The 16,510-nt window shown below is 31.9% G+C and overlaps 2 protein-coding genes across 15 annotated transcripts in view; one reads left to right on the top strand and one right to left on the bottom strand.

Annotated features, from left to right (window-relative positions):
* LOC136080643 (SCO-spondin-like) overlaps positions 1-16,510 on the top strand; it is a 180,233-nt gene that overhangs the window by 16,390 nt on the left and 147,333 nt on the right. For all 14 annotated transcript variants that reach the window (XR_010638573.1, XM_065797570.1, XM_065797568.1 and 11 more), the window contains exon 2: positions 9,198-9,327. Coding sequence is in view for 13 of the 14 variants with exons in the window: in XM_065797570.1 (XP_065653642.1) it covers positions 9,198-9,327 (130 nt within the window). In the remaining variant the exon portion in view is untranslated. The remainder of the gene's footprint in view (positions 1-9,197; positions 9,328-16,510) is intronic.
* Positions 12,261-14,703, bottom strand: LOC136079986 (uncharacterized). Its single transcript, XM_065796637.1, has 2 exons — positions 14,266-14,703; positions 12,261-14,061 (listed from the first exon to the last, which is right to left on the bottom strand). The coding sequence occupies exon 2, from the start codon at positions 13,401-13,403 to the stop codon at positions 12,798-12,800; it is 606 nt and encodes a 201-aa protein (XP_065652709.1). The 5' UTR covers positions 13,404-14,061; positions 14,266-14,703; the 3' UTR covers positions 12,261-12,797.

The following is a 16,510-nucleotide window of genomic DNA, read 5'->3' as shown; positions in this document are numbered from 1 at the left end:
ATTTTTGTATTTTTGATTTTTGATTTTTTTGTGTTTTTTGATTTTATATTTTTTTGTCTTTTTTGGTTTTATATTTTTTTGTATTTTTTTGTTTTTAATTTTTTTTGCCGTTGTGCGGAAAGAAATCAAGAGTTTTGATTAGCAAAAAAGAGAGAAGAAATTTCAAATTAGGTTAAGGAGAGGTTCATAAGGAAAAAGCAAGATTTATATCCAAAAAAATTAAAAAAGGGATTACAGGACTTTTACATAAACATTACGTTACGAACACTATAGATAAAAAAATTATTGTGCTAAAATAATATTTCATATATTAAGGTCTGGCAGTGATTTGCTAATTTTATATAATAATAAGTTTGTTGTATAACATAAAAAAATTGCAAGAGGGAAGAAAGTCTTTACTAAACATACCACGAGCCGTTGTTTTATTTCAGCTCATATGTTTAGTTTCAGACTTCCATTCTCTACTTGACAGAAAACATTTTTTATACAAAAATACTCACAGAAAATGTCCGCGGTGTTTCTGCGGACATGATAATTATATTTTAAGGTAATAATATTCTTGATGTTCCTGATTATTACCCTGATCACTGCCATTGGGTCAATTTTTTTGTTACTAAACATGTGGTGGCATCTACTGTTCCATATTGCACTCATGATGGTTTGAGTGAGTGTCAACAGCAGCTGCGAAGTGGGGCTTTTCTCCGATAAACTCGCTGTTTCAATCGAGAAAATCGAATTTATCGGAGAAAAGTTGTTTCGGGATGTCAAGGAGTTATATACATGTTTAAAATATTCCCAAATTTCAACAGAAGGAGGACAGTAGGCAAAGATATGCATGTTGTCCTCGATTTTACCACAAGTTTTGCATTTGTTATTTTTGACGATCTGTTGCCTTGTGCTTTTGGCTAGTAAGGCCGCAGAAGGTAAACTGTTGTGTAAGAAACGAAAGAGGATGTTTTGAGTCGGTCCGCATGCGTGGGAGGTGAAGTTTTTTTTTCCAAATTTGGGTCCACGGCATTGTTGTTTTTGTTGAACTGTTCCAAAAAAGTTCTGCTGGCACGACTGTCTTTTTGTTTTTTGCCACTTCTAAGTAAAAATGTTTTGTTGTTTTTAGGGGGATGTTAAAAAGGGACCCGTTTTTGCCTAATATTTCTATTGTTGTTTTGTAGTACTGAGACGTTTTGTTGTCCCAGTGTTTCGGAAAATTGTTCTGCTTTAAAAAGTTCCAGCTTAGGTTTTGGTTCGTAAATTTTATAAGTGAACTCGCCAACCAATACTTTGAAAAGTAGTAACAATCGTGAGCTTTGTCCTCTTCGCATTCTTTCAGTTGAAAGAGTGTTTTGAGGCGAAGTGCAAGACTTTGCTCCTTCGGTGATAAAATTCCGAGACCCCCGCTTTTGACGGGTAAGAAAAGTGTCTCTCTCTTGACCGGATTGTAATTGGTCTTTTGCCACAGATTTTCGAAAATGGCTCTGTGCAGACGTTCTATTACCCATTCGGGAACGGGCAGCACGTTTGCCAGAAACCATACTTTTGACATTGCTAACGTATTTATCAACATAGTCTTTCCCCTAAGTGACAAAGTACGTAGTCCCAGAAACTTGAGTTTTTTCTCTATTTTGTTTGGAGTTACTAACCAGTTGAAATTGGTAGTATCGCTCAGTCTGGTGTAAAAAGTAACACCTAAAATTTTGAAACCGGTGTTGTTGTTCCACTCTATGCCGTCCAATTCCGGGTACATTTTGGGATCAAAACCCCCAAGGGTGAGACCCTTGGTTTTTGAGGCATTGATCACTGAACCACTTGCTTTTTCAAACAGTTTTACTTTTTCGAAGAAACAACGGACTGATTTTACGTCCCTGGCAAAAAAGTTCGAATCGTCTGCGTACTGCTGTATTTTAAGGGGTTTAGATGTACCTGGTAGCGGGAAACCCTCTATTCTGCCATCTGCTCTGATCACCAAAGTTTGATTTGGTTCTATAATTTTCCCCATTACTTTTGCAAGTCTTAGGGCCAGCGCTTTTGTGATTATTTTGTAATCAGCGCCGATTAGGGATATGGGCCTCCAGTTTTTGCATTCGGTAAGATCTCCTTGTTTGGGGATCAGTGAAATAATAGATTTTTTCATAGAGTGGCTGGTGTTTTTTTCTACGAAAAGTATTTCGTAGGCAAGTTCTTCAAAATCTTTTTCTAAAATTTGCCAAAAGGTTTTATAAAATTCAGCTGGAAGTCCTTCAAAGCCCGGAGATTTTCCGTTTTCAAATTTAAAAAGGGCTTCTTTTAGTTCGGCGACGGACAGGCGGGTGTTTAAAAATTGATTTTCATCATCACTTAAACGTTTAGTGATGTGTGACAAGACATAGTTTTGGCTGTCTTTGCATAAACTAGTTTTGGTGTAAATGTTTTTGTAATATGAAACTAGGGAGTTTAGTATTTCACCAGGTTCACTCGTCAATGTGCCGTTATTCTTGCGAATTTCGGTAATTGACTTGTTCCGCTGTTGAACTTTTTCCAAATTATACAAAAATTTTGAAGGTTTTTCTCCTTCTTCGATTAGTTTTCGTTTCGTGCGAATAAACGCTCCGGGAAACTGGAGCAAGAAAAGAGCATCGAGTTTTTCTTTGATGCTATCTAAATTCGGGTTAGCGTTTTGTCGCTCCCGTTGGATTTCGTTTTCAATCCTTTTGATATTTTTTTTGTTTTTCGCACTTTCCTGTATCGATATGTGTTGTAATTCAGCCCTAACAAAAAGTTTGCAGTCGTCCCACCATTTTAAAATTGACGTATAGGACCGTTTTCTTGTTTGCCAATCTCGAATTAAGAGCTCAATTTTTTGCCAATGTACCTCTATTTCCAAAAGGGAGCAGTTTAATTTCCAGTATCCTGGTCCTCTCCTGGTTTTACTAAAATTGACAGTTGTTGACACGAACTCGTGGTCGGAAAAAGGGTTGGTGAGAATTTTGTTGTATGTTGTTTTTTTGGCGATTTTATCAGGGCAGTAGAATCTGTCGAGTCTACATTTGACCGTCTGATTGCGCCATGTGAATTCTCTTTTGTTGGGAAATTTGTAACGATAAACATCTACGAGGTTATACTTACCTTGAAGGACCCCGAGTTCAGCAATGGCGTAGGTGTGATATTTAGCGTTGTTTGTGCCCTCTGTGTCAAGAGCCAGGCTTTCGATCCTGTTGAAATCCCCGGCCATCAGGACGGGTAGTCCTGTGTCCTGCAAGAAATCTCCAAGGTCGCCAAAAAAGAGGCGCCTTTCTCTCGGCACATTGGGCGCGTAAATATTCAGCACCTGCATTTCGTGTTCATCAATTTTTATCATGACATTTAATATTCTTCCGTTGTTGTCCCTTTTTAGTTCGTGCAAAGACACATTGGATTTGGAGAGTATCGCCACCCCACAACAGTTATGACTCGGGCCTGAGTTCCAAATAGACTCGCCAGTCCATTCGTCACTCCACTGTTTAATAGTGGACGGTCCGGATTTTGTTTCCTGAAGGAGGATAAGATCGAAGGTGGATTTTTTGAGAAACCCAAAAAAATTATTGCGTTTTTCTTGATCGTTTAGACCATTTATGTTGCACGTTAAAATATTAATAGCCATGATGGAGAGGATCAGGTTTCCTAATTTGAAAACTCGTGTACCTTAAACATGAATATAATAATTTTACAACCTGACATAAAAAACACAAACATAAAAACCTTAACCTTATAGCACGAGTTTTCGTTTGAACTGACGTAATACGAACAATAGGATTCACTGGACCATAACATTCCACAAAAAAGCGCGAACTACAACAATACGAATTACGACAGCTTAAGCGCTTTTTTAAAAACGTGACATGCATAATTAATGAAGTTTAAAATAGAACGTAAAAAAAGAATTTTTGTAGAAAGAAAAAGAAATAATAGTTTAAAACAAAAAAAAGTCGAAATAATAGTCTGATTTGAGAACAAAGCTAAAAAGTAAGATAAAAAATTTTAGAGTGAAATAAACTTACGATTTCTTTTCCGCACATGTTTGGCTTTCATAGTCCTCATTAATAAATAACAAATCGCCCTCGTCCTGATCAAATTTTTGGTCTGTTTCTTCACGTACAACCATGTCGATCTCTTCTGGTGTTTCCAAGGTCGTTGTGTCAGTTACTAAAACATTTATATTTGTTACTTTTTTGGGAGTTTCTCCCTCCGATTGTCCAAGTCTTTTACTATTTGACTGGACAGACTTCGATAGATTTTTTATTTTTAAAGAAACTTTATTGCTTTGAGGATCAGGATTATGAATATTGGTGTCAACTCTGCAAAGGTTATCGTCTGAATTTTTAATATCTTTGTCTTCACTTTTCTTGTCTTCATTGTTGACCTCTGCAGTTTCGATATGTTTGGGTTCAGAGGGTGAGATGGTTGGGCCAGCTCTTTGAGCGTTGATTTCTGGTTGACCGATATGTTTGTATCTGAGGGTAAGCCCATCAACGTTTTGATAGCGTGGCAGTGGATTTTGAGATGGGTTTTTCCAGTTTTTTATAATAATAATTACGTTACCTGTGTAAATGTCTTCCCCTTGGACTTTAACCTTTTGCAGGTAAAAAGAGTCAAACTCACCTCTGCCTGTCGCAAGGTGCTTTCCAAGCAAGATGAATGCGCTTTGACACCCATTTCGTAAAATACCAATTGGGATATTTTGCACGAGTACATGTACCTTACGTACAAACTTTTGTTGAAAGCTAAGTGCGCAGCCTTTGATTTCAATTTCAGTGTTCAGAAACACTTCGACTGCCGAATTGTTTATCACCGCAAACTCGAAAAGTTTATTTGAGTAATGCCTCGTAACTCCCCAGACATTAGATAACAGATTTTTGCCAGACAAAGCAAATAAAAAATCGCTCACGCTGATATTCATATCTGCACACCAAAACATTTGCACTGTCGTTGGACGAATTAGATTTAAAAATTCCAAGTAGAGTTTTCGCTTGAGTGTTGGATGTGACTGAAGATGAAAGTGCTCCAGCATAACTTTTCGCCATCACGATGTGGTGCATACCTTATTAACACAAATACTGAAGCAGTTTAGATGTGTTTTATAAATATATAATTATAAATACGTATAAATGCATTTAAATATACGCATTTCCCCCACTTTGATGCCGAGTTCACAATTTTTACTACTTATAGAAGTACTTATAATTAAGCATCTGATTAAAGAGACATTATTTATGTTTGTTTTGCTTGTGGCTTGATATTTCATTACTTAAAAAAGAGAAAAATATATAAGCAAATATATTTCCATGATGAACTGAAATATCTAAATGAAAAATAATTCTCATAAATTATACAAATGTGTATTTGTATATCCGCCTTTTCTCTATGCAAACGTAACGTTAATCCACTGTATAAAATCCGACGTTGTTCCAATGTATGTATATACATCAAATCAACGACGGGTTGGATCAACGTTGGGTTTACATCGTAAAAACAACCAATTTTTTGCGATGTTTTTACATACGTTGAACCAATGTAAATGAGCCAGCTGTTTTTAGTTCCATCGGTATTAATTTCATCATTAAAGAAATGACATTGGATCAACGTTGGTTTTGCATTGGAAAAAAAAGCCGACGTTTACGATGGTTTTACATACGTTGGCCCAACGTAAGTGTGCTAGCTGGGACTGGATGCTTTTGCAAATGGAGTCTGTAAAATCCTTCAACTGCAAAGAAACTTATAAATAATAAAATAAATAAAGTTTGTTAAAGAATTATTATTTTCAACAACCAATGACTTAAACAAAATTGACTTGTTAAAGCAGAGTAAAAAATTTAGATCGATAAATAAACGGACCAGAATGGCATTAGGAGCCATTAGCAATCTGATTAAAAAGTACAAAATGTTTGGATATGTGTAAACCGATCATGATTTTGAGCTAAGTGTAAAATAACATCCAGAATTGATTGACAAATTGCCAAGATGGTGCAAAAAAAGGAAGGTTTTTCATAGCTCCAAAAGCGTCAAACCTTCATAAAATTTATTTTGGAATACAAGTGAATGCATGTACTATTTGAAATTGATTAAAAGAAAGTAAATTCAAAGCAAGAGTTCCACAGAAGAAACCATTTCTTCAAAAACCAATCGAAAAGAAAAGAGTTGCATTTGCTAAAAAGTATGTAAATATGCCGGTATCATTAGGGTGTCGCGTTTCCGCATTTTTTTTTTTAATTTCGAATTAAACTTTTTATGTGAGGTGCATAATTACTCAAAAATAGTTATTGTAAAATTTTGGGACAGTCAAACATTATTTAAGGGTAGCAAAGTTACCTAATTTGGGTAAATTGTAGTTTTCACAACTATTTTTCAACATTTTTAAAGGCTTTACTGTCGGTTTTTCGAGAAACTTTAGCATGTTATTTTTCACTAAGTAACGTATTACGGTAAAAAAAACTGGGCTAAAAGAAAATATTCAGGGGTAGCGCAATATCAAGTTTGGTTATTTTGCTAATATGATCTTTAAATTCTTGTTGAAGTTCTTTGATCTGTCAGCAAGAATGCAAGTGTTATAAAAATACAAAATAAAAATTAATTAATTCAATAAAAATTATAGTCAATAGTTGGAAAATCATTCTTTAACCAAATAATTTGTTAAGATACTATACTTATATATCTATATAATATATACTTATATATATATATATATATATATATATATATATATATATATATATATATATATATATATATATATATATATATATATATATATATATATATATATATATATATATATATATATATATATATATATATATATATATATATATATATATATATATATACATTTGGCAAATCAAAAATACTATTTGCTTATTCCATTATATGTACTTTATTATAGCAACGTAATGTAATTAACTGCTAAATTTTACCGGAGTTTATTAATTTTTAAGCAAGCGTGCAATTCAGAACAGCTAGTAGCTGCACAATAGCTTCAATTTAAAATTTTCAATTTTATTAGTTCAAAAACGGAAAAGACTAGAGTGGAGAAAACTTTACACACAAGAAAAGATCATCAAGACAAATTTACTGGATTCGATCTCAAAAAAAGTTTTGCTGCTAGTTAAAAAGTTTTTTTTTTTTTTTTTTTGTAGTTATTTTAGGTGCTCCCAGAAGTCCTTACCGTCTTATCACAGAGCACCGCGGGAGAGCATTTAGCAAGAAGTTCACGCCTCCTTCCGTACCAATGTTGCTTATTTGGCTAGAGCTGGCATCGAACCTCGGACCTCTGGGTTCTGAGCCGGAAATCTAACCATTGCGCCACGGCTGCACAATTCCAAAAAGTTCCACCATAAGTTGCTCTTCTAAGAAGATTTTTGCACCTACGAGAAGTTGGGAATGTTGTGGAAAAAGATCGTCATCAACCCGTTATGTTTTTAACACAGTTTTAATTGAGCTTAATGAGATTTAGGGAAAAACAAGAATTCAAATTAAGCCAGATACCAAATGTCACGACTATTTTTTAAAAGTGTTTGTTGAATAAAAAAGTAAAAAGAAAAAGAAAAAAGATGCATAGAGAGATTGGTTGTGCAATTTTATGGGCTGCTTGTCGGCACCACATTTATGAGCTGCACATTAAACACATATGGGAAGCAGTTGTTGGAAACCATAGTGGGACCGCTACTTAAAATGCTTAAGGATAAATAGGACTCAATTCCCCTGATAAAATAGATATCATTATGTTTAAATTTTTGATAACAGAGATGAACCATTTAATTACCAAGCAAAACTTGTTTTGAAATGGGCCAGCAATTGTCTATAAAAGAATACATTTTTAAAGGAAGATTATTGGGAACTTATTAAACTGGTATTTGTTTATCTTGGCAGAGAATTGCAAGATAAAAGGATTTTTTGGTTCAAGAAACTTCCATCATGTCCAAATTTCGATTGCTAGTACATCACTGACATGCTTATTATCGCACAAGATTCATGCACATTAAGCTACACATCTTAAAGTACGTAATGTTTGACCAACAAATTAATTGGCTCAACAAGGACTAACGCCATTAGCTTAAGAGAATGGCAGATTTCATTTCACTGTTCCAAGCAAAAGCTTTTTGAAAAATCGAAATTCCATCATTGCACCAAATGTTGATTGCTAGTGCATCACTGTCATGCAATGTTTAATGAATCTATTCTTGTCATCTAACAATCTGCCGCAACTTTGAAATTGATTAACATTAAAAGAAACAAATAAATCAAGCTTAGAAAGGCAATATTTCCACAAATCAAACTGGATAAAGTTTCTGATTTTATGTTGCTGATTAAGGCAGATTCCTGGCTACTGCTTGATTTTCTCAAATTGAAACCTAATCAATTGATTGGTTGCAATTAACGGTTGAGCATTAGACGAAAAAACACTAACTAGAATAAAAAAGTAATCGAGTTTTTAGAAGCAGTTAATGACCGCGCTGAACGAGGAGTCAAGCTGATCCAAGATTTTAAAAACCAAGTCAAAGATTCAAAGCAGCAACAATAAGCACTTCATCTCGTTGAAAACCATCACAAACGGGCGTATCTCATTGGAAGAATAGAAAACTTAGTAGGTGAAAAACTTTTTAACTGTATGTTGATGTCATATGTTCACCTACGTATATGTAGATGAAAAACTTTTTAACTGTATGTTGATGTTATATGTTCACCTGCATATATATATATATATATATATATATATATATATATATATATATATATATATATATATATATATATATATATATATATATATATATATATATATATATATATATATATATATATATTTAAGTGAAAAATTAAAAAATATTCTTCGAACTATTAATATAATAAGTCTCTCATTAAAAAGCAACTAATTCGTGAAAGTAACTAAGGGATCGATTTTCTTGAAACTTAATTGACTATTTTGATTTTTCATTTAAGTTAATATTCTGCGAAGGAAAACTTTTGATCTTTTTTGTTTTATTTATTAGTGAAATTTAGCGTTGCATAATTTATGGACGATTCCTTAGTAATAAAAGTTTTAATAAGATTTTAAGGTTTCTAATGCAAGTTTCTCTTAAACAAGTTCCTTTTGTAAAAAAAAACGTATATATTGAAAAATTACTATGGTTTATTTATTTTTTTAATGTAATTTTTTATTTTATGACTTTGTTTAAGTACTATTATTTTAGTTTCTAGTTCAATCAGCTGATATTATCTTTATAACAAAGGCTTTATCAGCAACACCGGCAAAAGCAGCACCATTATTTGCATCATCAACAAGAGGAAAAACGACGACATTAGCAATCAATTTTAGTAATGGTAATTTGCTTGTTTTATTTTAAAATAATGTAAATGCTAATTATCTCGAAAGGGGACTTATATACACTTACACTTGTATTTAGGCTAATCTTAAATATCATTAAACATAATATCGATTTTAATCTTTTAGTTTTGAAAATTTCTTTACTTTTTTTTGTATTGCTTTGAATTATTTAAATCTCTAATAAAGTTACTTTAAAAAAGTGCACCAAAGAACGTTATCGAGCTTTTAAATCCAAGTGATGTTTACCGATGTTTATATTTATGTCATTAATAAATCTGCTAAGTTATAAGGTGCAGATAAGCAAGTCGACGATAAGAAAACGGTTCAGAACATCTTAGTTACTATTGAATCTGATAAAAAACCAAAATTTGTCAAACCTATAAACCAGGACAAATTATAGTCGAACTATCTATTGTTTCTGAAAGTAACCCATTACTAACAGCAGCAAATAAATTGAAAAATTTATTTGCTTATGAAAACATTTAAAATGTTTTTATAAGCCCAGATTTGACTGAGGCTGAAAAATATTTAAACTATCAGTTAAGAATGAAGCGTAATGAATTAAATAGTAGTAACATTTTAAAAACATCGCCCTTTAGATGTGATAAACAAAGAAGCAAAGTCGTTAAACTCAAAAATATTCAAACCACTACATAAATATTACTACTCTTCCTTCACTCTTTTATCAGAAAACTTAAAATACAAAAGTAAAAATCTTCATGACAAAAAAATAAACTTTAGCATTAATTGTTAATATACTAATGCAACATCTCCTAATAACAAAACGGCCAATTTAATTGAAATATCTAGAACGTTTGATTATCATGTTATTGTTATCTCTGAAACATGGTTTCGAAATGATTCAGTACCAAATATTGAACGTATAACCTATTAAAATACCAGCTCTGTATGGGTTAATGTTCTCAGTGGTGTTTCTCAAGATTCTGTTTTTGGTCTGCTCCTCTTCATTCTCTACACAAATGATCTTGCAAAACTCACTGAAATTTTGAGATATTTGCCGATGATTTTAAACTTTTTACTAAAATTTTTTCGCAATCTTGTTGATCTGCAGGATCTTATATGCTTGGTATACAAGTGGTCAAACACTTTGTTACTTAGTTAAATATTTCAGTGCCAAAAGCTACATATATTTAAATATATGGTTGTGCATATAAATATTATATTAAATATATGGTTATATAATAATATATTAAATATATGGTTGTGCACATATAAATATATATGTGTGTGTGTGTGTGTGTGTGTATATATATATATATATATATATATATATATATATATATATATATATATATATATATATATATATATATATATTTATATATATATATATATATATATATTTTAAAAGTTTAAGGAAAAAAAACGTTTACAGATTTAATTTTAGTTTTCTTAAATATTTATCATAGTTGTTATATGATTTCCTACTTTACAATGAACAGATTGCTTTGATAAAGTAGTAAATAAAACTTTTGCCACAATTCTCTCAGTTCTATCTTAACAAGTCCTATATAATATATTCTATTAATGTTTCCTAAATTTAAATTTATTTTATCTTTTTTTTTTTTTTTTTTCTTCTTTATTAACTAAATATTAACGTTAAAAAGGTTATACTTAGGGTTAAAAAGTGTTATTTTATGAAGAAAAACTTTCATTTAATGATCTCAATAAGAATAGTTTGTAATACAATACGATGTTCCGCTAGAAAAAAAAAAAAAAAAATGGCAGTCTTAATGCAACAAAACAGTTTATCAAGCTTTTTAATCTCATATAGTACATATCTTATTGTACCTTGGTAGATAAAGGGTTTTTGCTATGTTTTTACGTATAAAGGTAAAGTTATAAAAATTAACACCTAAATTATTTAAAAAAAAGTTAATTCAAAATAATTTAGGTGTACATAAACTGCAAACTTTGTATGTGTGCAAATAAAAATATTTAAAAACTTGTATTATTTATTTCTTAATAATTTAATTTACGCTTGCTTTCATTTATTAATATTGCTGTTGAATTTTGTTTTTGTTTGTTTATTTTATTAAGGTGTCACTCCAATGACTAGTTTTTAACTATAAGAGTGACACCGAACCTAATTTTGTAAAATTATAAAAATTTGTAATTTTCAATTTTCGGTTTAATAAAATTGATCAAATTTTATTGCATATATATATATATATATATATATATATATATATATATATATATATATATATATATATATATATATATATATATATATATATATGTATATATATATACATGGGCAATCGCAGGATTATTTAATGTTTCAGATAAGACACTTTCACACATTGTGCAAACTTAAGTATGTTCATACCTATGCTAAATGAGGAGACCTTGCAAAAATTTAGGATGGTGGAGGCCTGGGAACGGAAAAGTCCTAATATGTTTGTCCCGTTTGGGGCCATCCATAAAGTACGTACGCAGTAAAAGTACTGATTTTGATCCCCCCTTCCCCCTTGTACGCACTTGTACGCTTTTGACGACCCCCCCCCCCCCCCGCCTTGCGTACGTACGCATTATTTATTCAAAAAAAAAGCCCCCCTTCCTGAATGCATAACTTTTTTTAGTTATTTAGGTGCTCTAAGAAGTCCTAATGGTCTTATCATAGAGCACCACAACAAGAATATCAATTATTAAGTTAGCTCTCAATTTCCAACTTCATCGATAACGTTTATTTGCTTCGAGCGAGAATCGAACCTGCAACCCCTGGGTTACGAGAGTCCAATACTCTAACCACTGCGCCACGGCTGCTATAGAACATTAAAAACCAAAAAATATCTAGTTATTTTGATATTTCTCTGTACTTAATTAAAAACCGGGAAGTTAATAATAAAAATAAAGAATAACATTATAAAAAAGGATTCTTGCGAGTATGTTATATTTTATATTTCCACAAACAGTGACATAAGTCAAACATATTATCAAATACAGGCATGAACTCAGCTTCCACACTTTTATCGACAACCTCCTCACTGACATCTTCACTTTTATTAATACATTCACTTTCACTTACACTCTCCTCACTCTCCAATTCAATCGTTTTTTTTTGTCTTTTATGTGCTTTTTTATGCCGTTTCATTGCAGCCTCACTTGGCCAGTATTTATTGCAGTTAACGCAAACTCCGTTTGATAGCTTTTCTTTCATCGATGGGCAATACAGATCAAATGGTATTATTTTGTATTTTAATCCTTCTGTAGGTATATCAAATAGCAAAAGGCGATGTGTCAGTGGTGCAATTGTTGATTGGTTTGATACGTTCTTAAAATATGTAGACGGCTCTATTGCTTTATAACCATTCTCGCAGTATTCGTAAATGGCTGGAAATGGAATGAAACGTTGGGGGAGGTTTTTCATCCAGTTTGTTTGAAATGGTGTGCAGCATGACTTGTCTTGGCATTTTACGATTTGAAGGCTATATTGCGATTGCTAACAATTTTTTTCTACCCAAACAGGATCAGGAGTAGGTGGTTCATATGCTTTTCCAACTGGTACAGCCTGGCAATAAACAGGATACCCATCAATGACTGTTTTCTCCCAAACTTGGACTAAAATGCTAGCCGCTTTTTGAAAGTTCTCTAGCTCAAATTTTTGGTCGATTGTTTTTCCTGAAGAACCAAGGTGGTTGCCAAAATAATAATGAGGAAGAATTATTCCAGCCAAATCATGAGAAAGAGGTGCCATTTTTAGTTCGACGGGGTTAAAGGCTGAAAGCCCAGCTGCATTTACACCATGAAGAAGGGCATCTAAATCAAGCAAGCGGAAGAGATCAACAGCAGTTGCTAAGGTTTTAGGGAAGCGCGTGCATATGCCATACACTGATGGGATCAATTTGTGCTGTGGGCTAACGACAAAGTCGTGATCCATGAATTTGACCTTGTATTCCATATGCATCAGCAACGGCACCTGAAGGCTTGCTGCAGCAAGACCCAATGGAATCCTGGCTTTATCATCGTTGGAAATGAAAAGCACAGCTTTTGATCCAAATAATTTGCAAGCTTCAAACATGTCGTCAACAAATGACTTTGCAAACATTCTATCGTTGTTTTTTTTCGCATTGAGTTTTCTGGACGTAATACCTTCACTGGTACCGTGTTGACAATTTTTTTTCCTTCAGAAGTGTTTCCACGTCGTGGTAAAAGACGAAGGTACAAACCACTCCTACTCAAGGTAAAGCCTATTTTTGTTAACTCTGCCATCCAAAGTGGAGACGCTACGAAGGCAGTTTGTTCTTTGAAGTTCGTCAGCTGCTGATGAGTTCTGCACAATTTTTATAGTTGTTGATAAAAGCTCTGGTTGATCAACTTCAAGACGCGGTCGTCCAGGATGGTTTCGAATAAACTGTTTTAAGGTACTTGACGCTTCAGGGTTGTTCTGACACAAAGCTTCGATACTCTCTTTAAGTTTTTATCTTTGTTTTCTTTGACGAGCCGATTCACGATCTCAGATCTCTTGATATTTACTACAAACCTGCTAGTTAGACATTATAAAACGAAATGTTTAATAAAGAAATTATATGCAATTAAATTATCTTACCTGTCCAATTTTGTATTTTCTTTTCTAATGCTTTCTTTCACAGTGTTTATTTGTTCCTTTGATACGGTAGACAAACGTTGCGATTCAAGATCTGAGATTCTCGTTCGACTCCTAATTTGTGCCGGATTTTCTCTTTTCTTGTTGTTGGATGTTAAATCTAAATTATAAAATACTGAAAAATGATTATAAATTCTAACAGTTGATACTAATCGATTTATTTTGGATATAGAAAATAGGTCTAGTGGCTAATGATAAATAAGTTTATGTGACTGCTCTATAGTCGTACGATATAGTTTGATTTATAATTTGGTTGAACTCAATGTATAGAAAATGTTTTAAAATATTACAGAAATTAGCTTACCAAGTTCAATGCTTGCAGGCTCTATTGTAGTTGCATTTAGAGAACTTGGCGTTTCATTTGATGAAGACGGCATTGGATGAATAACTTATTTTTTTTTTGCTAGGTGGTGAAAAGGTATTTCCCCAGAATGACATAATTGATCCTTTCGATTTTGTTGCTTTCACTTTTAACTCGTTTACTTTTTTTTCATACAAGAATTGATCATTTTTTACTACATTTCACAACTCCTGTGCGTGCTGGTATTGCTTTTGTTTTTCAAGCGTTAAATACGCTTTTTTAATACAACTCAATGAATTGAAGATATTTTTTCTCATTCTCTACAAATCCGTGCGGCATCTTGGTAATAATAAACATATATATTTTTTTTTTCTAATTTGGTGTTTTCAGTTTTCCAATAGAATGAAAAAGTTTTTATCGTTATCGTTTTGCTGTTAACTCAAATTAATTGCTCTTGCTTGCATAATAAAAAGTATTGGTTTCTATCTGCATTAAAATAATTTTTTACAATTATAGTCATCGTTTTTTGAATTCATCGTATTTTTGCCTTAAAACCCTTTTTTAAATTCTTAAAATTCATTTAAAAGGGGGGCTTTAAACTCATTTAATGAACTAAAAACCCCAATCTTAAAAGCAATTTTATCATAATATTAGCTTATTTTTATTATATTTAAAAATAAAAAAATTAAATTCATTTAAGAGAAATGAACCACGTTGCGTATTAAAAATAAAATGCTTTTATTTAACCTTTTTTTGCTTTTTATCTCGCTTCCAATCAAATTACATTGCAAAAAATAAAAAACATTATTTGGAACAATCATCTCTCGATTTTTTTTTTCTCTTATTATTTATAAAGAGATATAAAAAAGAGTTGTGACCGAATTTAGAAAAAGAAAATATAATACTGATTTTTTATAGGAGAGATAGTCAACACGCGTCTTTAACACCCCTTGTACGCATTCGTACGCTTTTTGGTAACCCCCTCCCCCCATACCTGCGTACGTACTTTATGGATTGCCCCTTTTGTAAATTACAAAAGTTATGATCATTCAAATTTTCTGACTCCCTCAAAATAAGTGGAGTGTAAATTTTGCATGGTCATAACTTTTGTAGTTTACAATATTTTTCTTCTTGTTCTGTGCTTTAACTACTTCACTTCTTTTATAAATACTCCCTTGAGCATATTTTAAAGATAAAGATAAACACTCTTTGCCGCAGTGACTAACAAAGTATATTATTTCTTCAACGCTTCATCTTATAACTATTTTACGTTAAAACCTCACTTTAACGTCAATCAGGACATCAATGTAGAAGTTACGTAACTTTGAGTGATAACCTAAATAGAAGTAAATATTGAATTTACGCAAAATACAAATATAAAAATAAATAACTACCTGTCACATAATTTTTTGATATTTTTCCTCAAAAAAAATGGGAATATAAAAGCCGTAATATATATATATATATATATATATATATATATATATATATATATATATATATATATATATATATATATATATATATATATATATATATATATATATATATATGTATATTAGGGTGTGTTGATTTTTTTTTTTTCAAATATTAAAAAAGAGTATTACGATAAGTTTACGATGAGTTAACTACAGGGAAACTTTCAAAACCAAATTCTAATAAGTGCTAGCTCGGTAAATTTTGATTTCAATATTTCACATTTTTGGTCGTTTTAGACGTTAGTCATTATATTTAAATTTGTTTATGGAATAGCGCTGATAACTTTTTTTATCAATTCGCATGGTGTACGACGTATACCATGCATAGGCGTAGGAAAAGAGTAAAAAAATGAAAAAGTATCTATAACAATAAAAGTCGAAGTTTTTAGCTATTTAAACATTTTTGAAAGTCTTTATCTACTTCCCTACAGTTTTTACGAGGGTTGCCATATCTTTTTTGCTTCTATTTCGTGACATTAAATGTCTATCTACAAGCTGAGCACGTATATATGATTCTCTTCGCTCAGATGTGTAAACATGGCTTGCAGCTTTAGTTACCAATTTGACACATCTTTCAACTGACTGCGTATGTAAATTCCAGTGAGGAACTTCCATAGGATAGTTTAAAATTCTTTGATTGTGGCAGATGTAAGAGGGCAGGTAAGTGGAGGCTCAGTAACACTTAAATTCCATGTTATAAGGTCTGATAGCTGTTTAGCATTAGGATTTATTTCTGGTGTTCTTCTTACTCTGAGACTACCATCTCTAAC

The sequence above is a fragment of the Hydra vulgaris genome, chromosome 05, assembly GCF_038396675.1.
Source record: "Hydra vulgaris chromosome 05, alternate assembly HydraT2T_AEP".
In the NCBI taxonomy this organism is placed as follows: domain Eukaryota; kingdom Metazoa; phylum Cnidaria; class Hydrozoa; order Anthoathecata; family Hydridae; genus Hydra; species Hydra vulgaris.
This window is presented reverse-complemented; position numbering and strand designations above follow the sequence as displayed.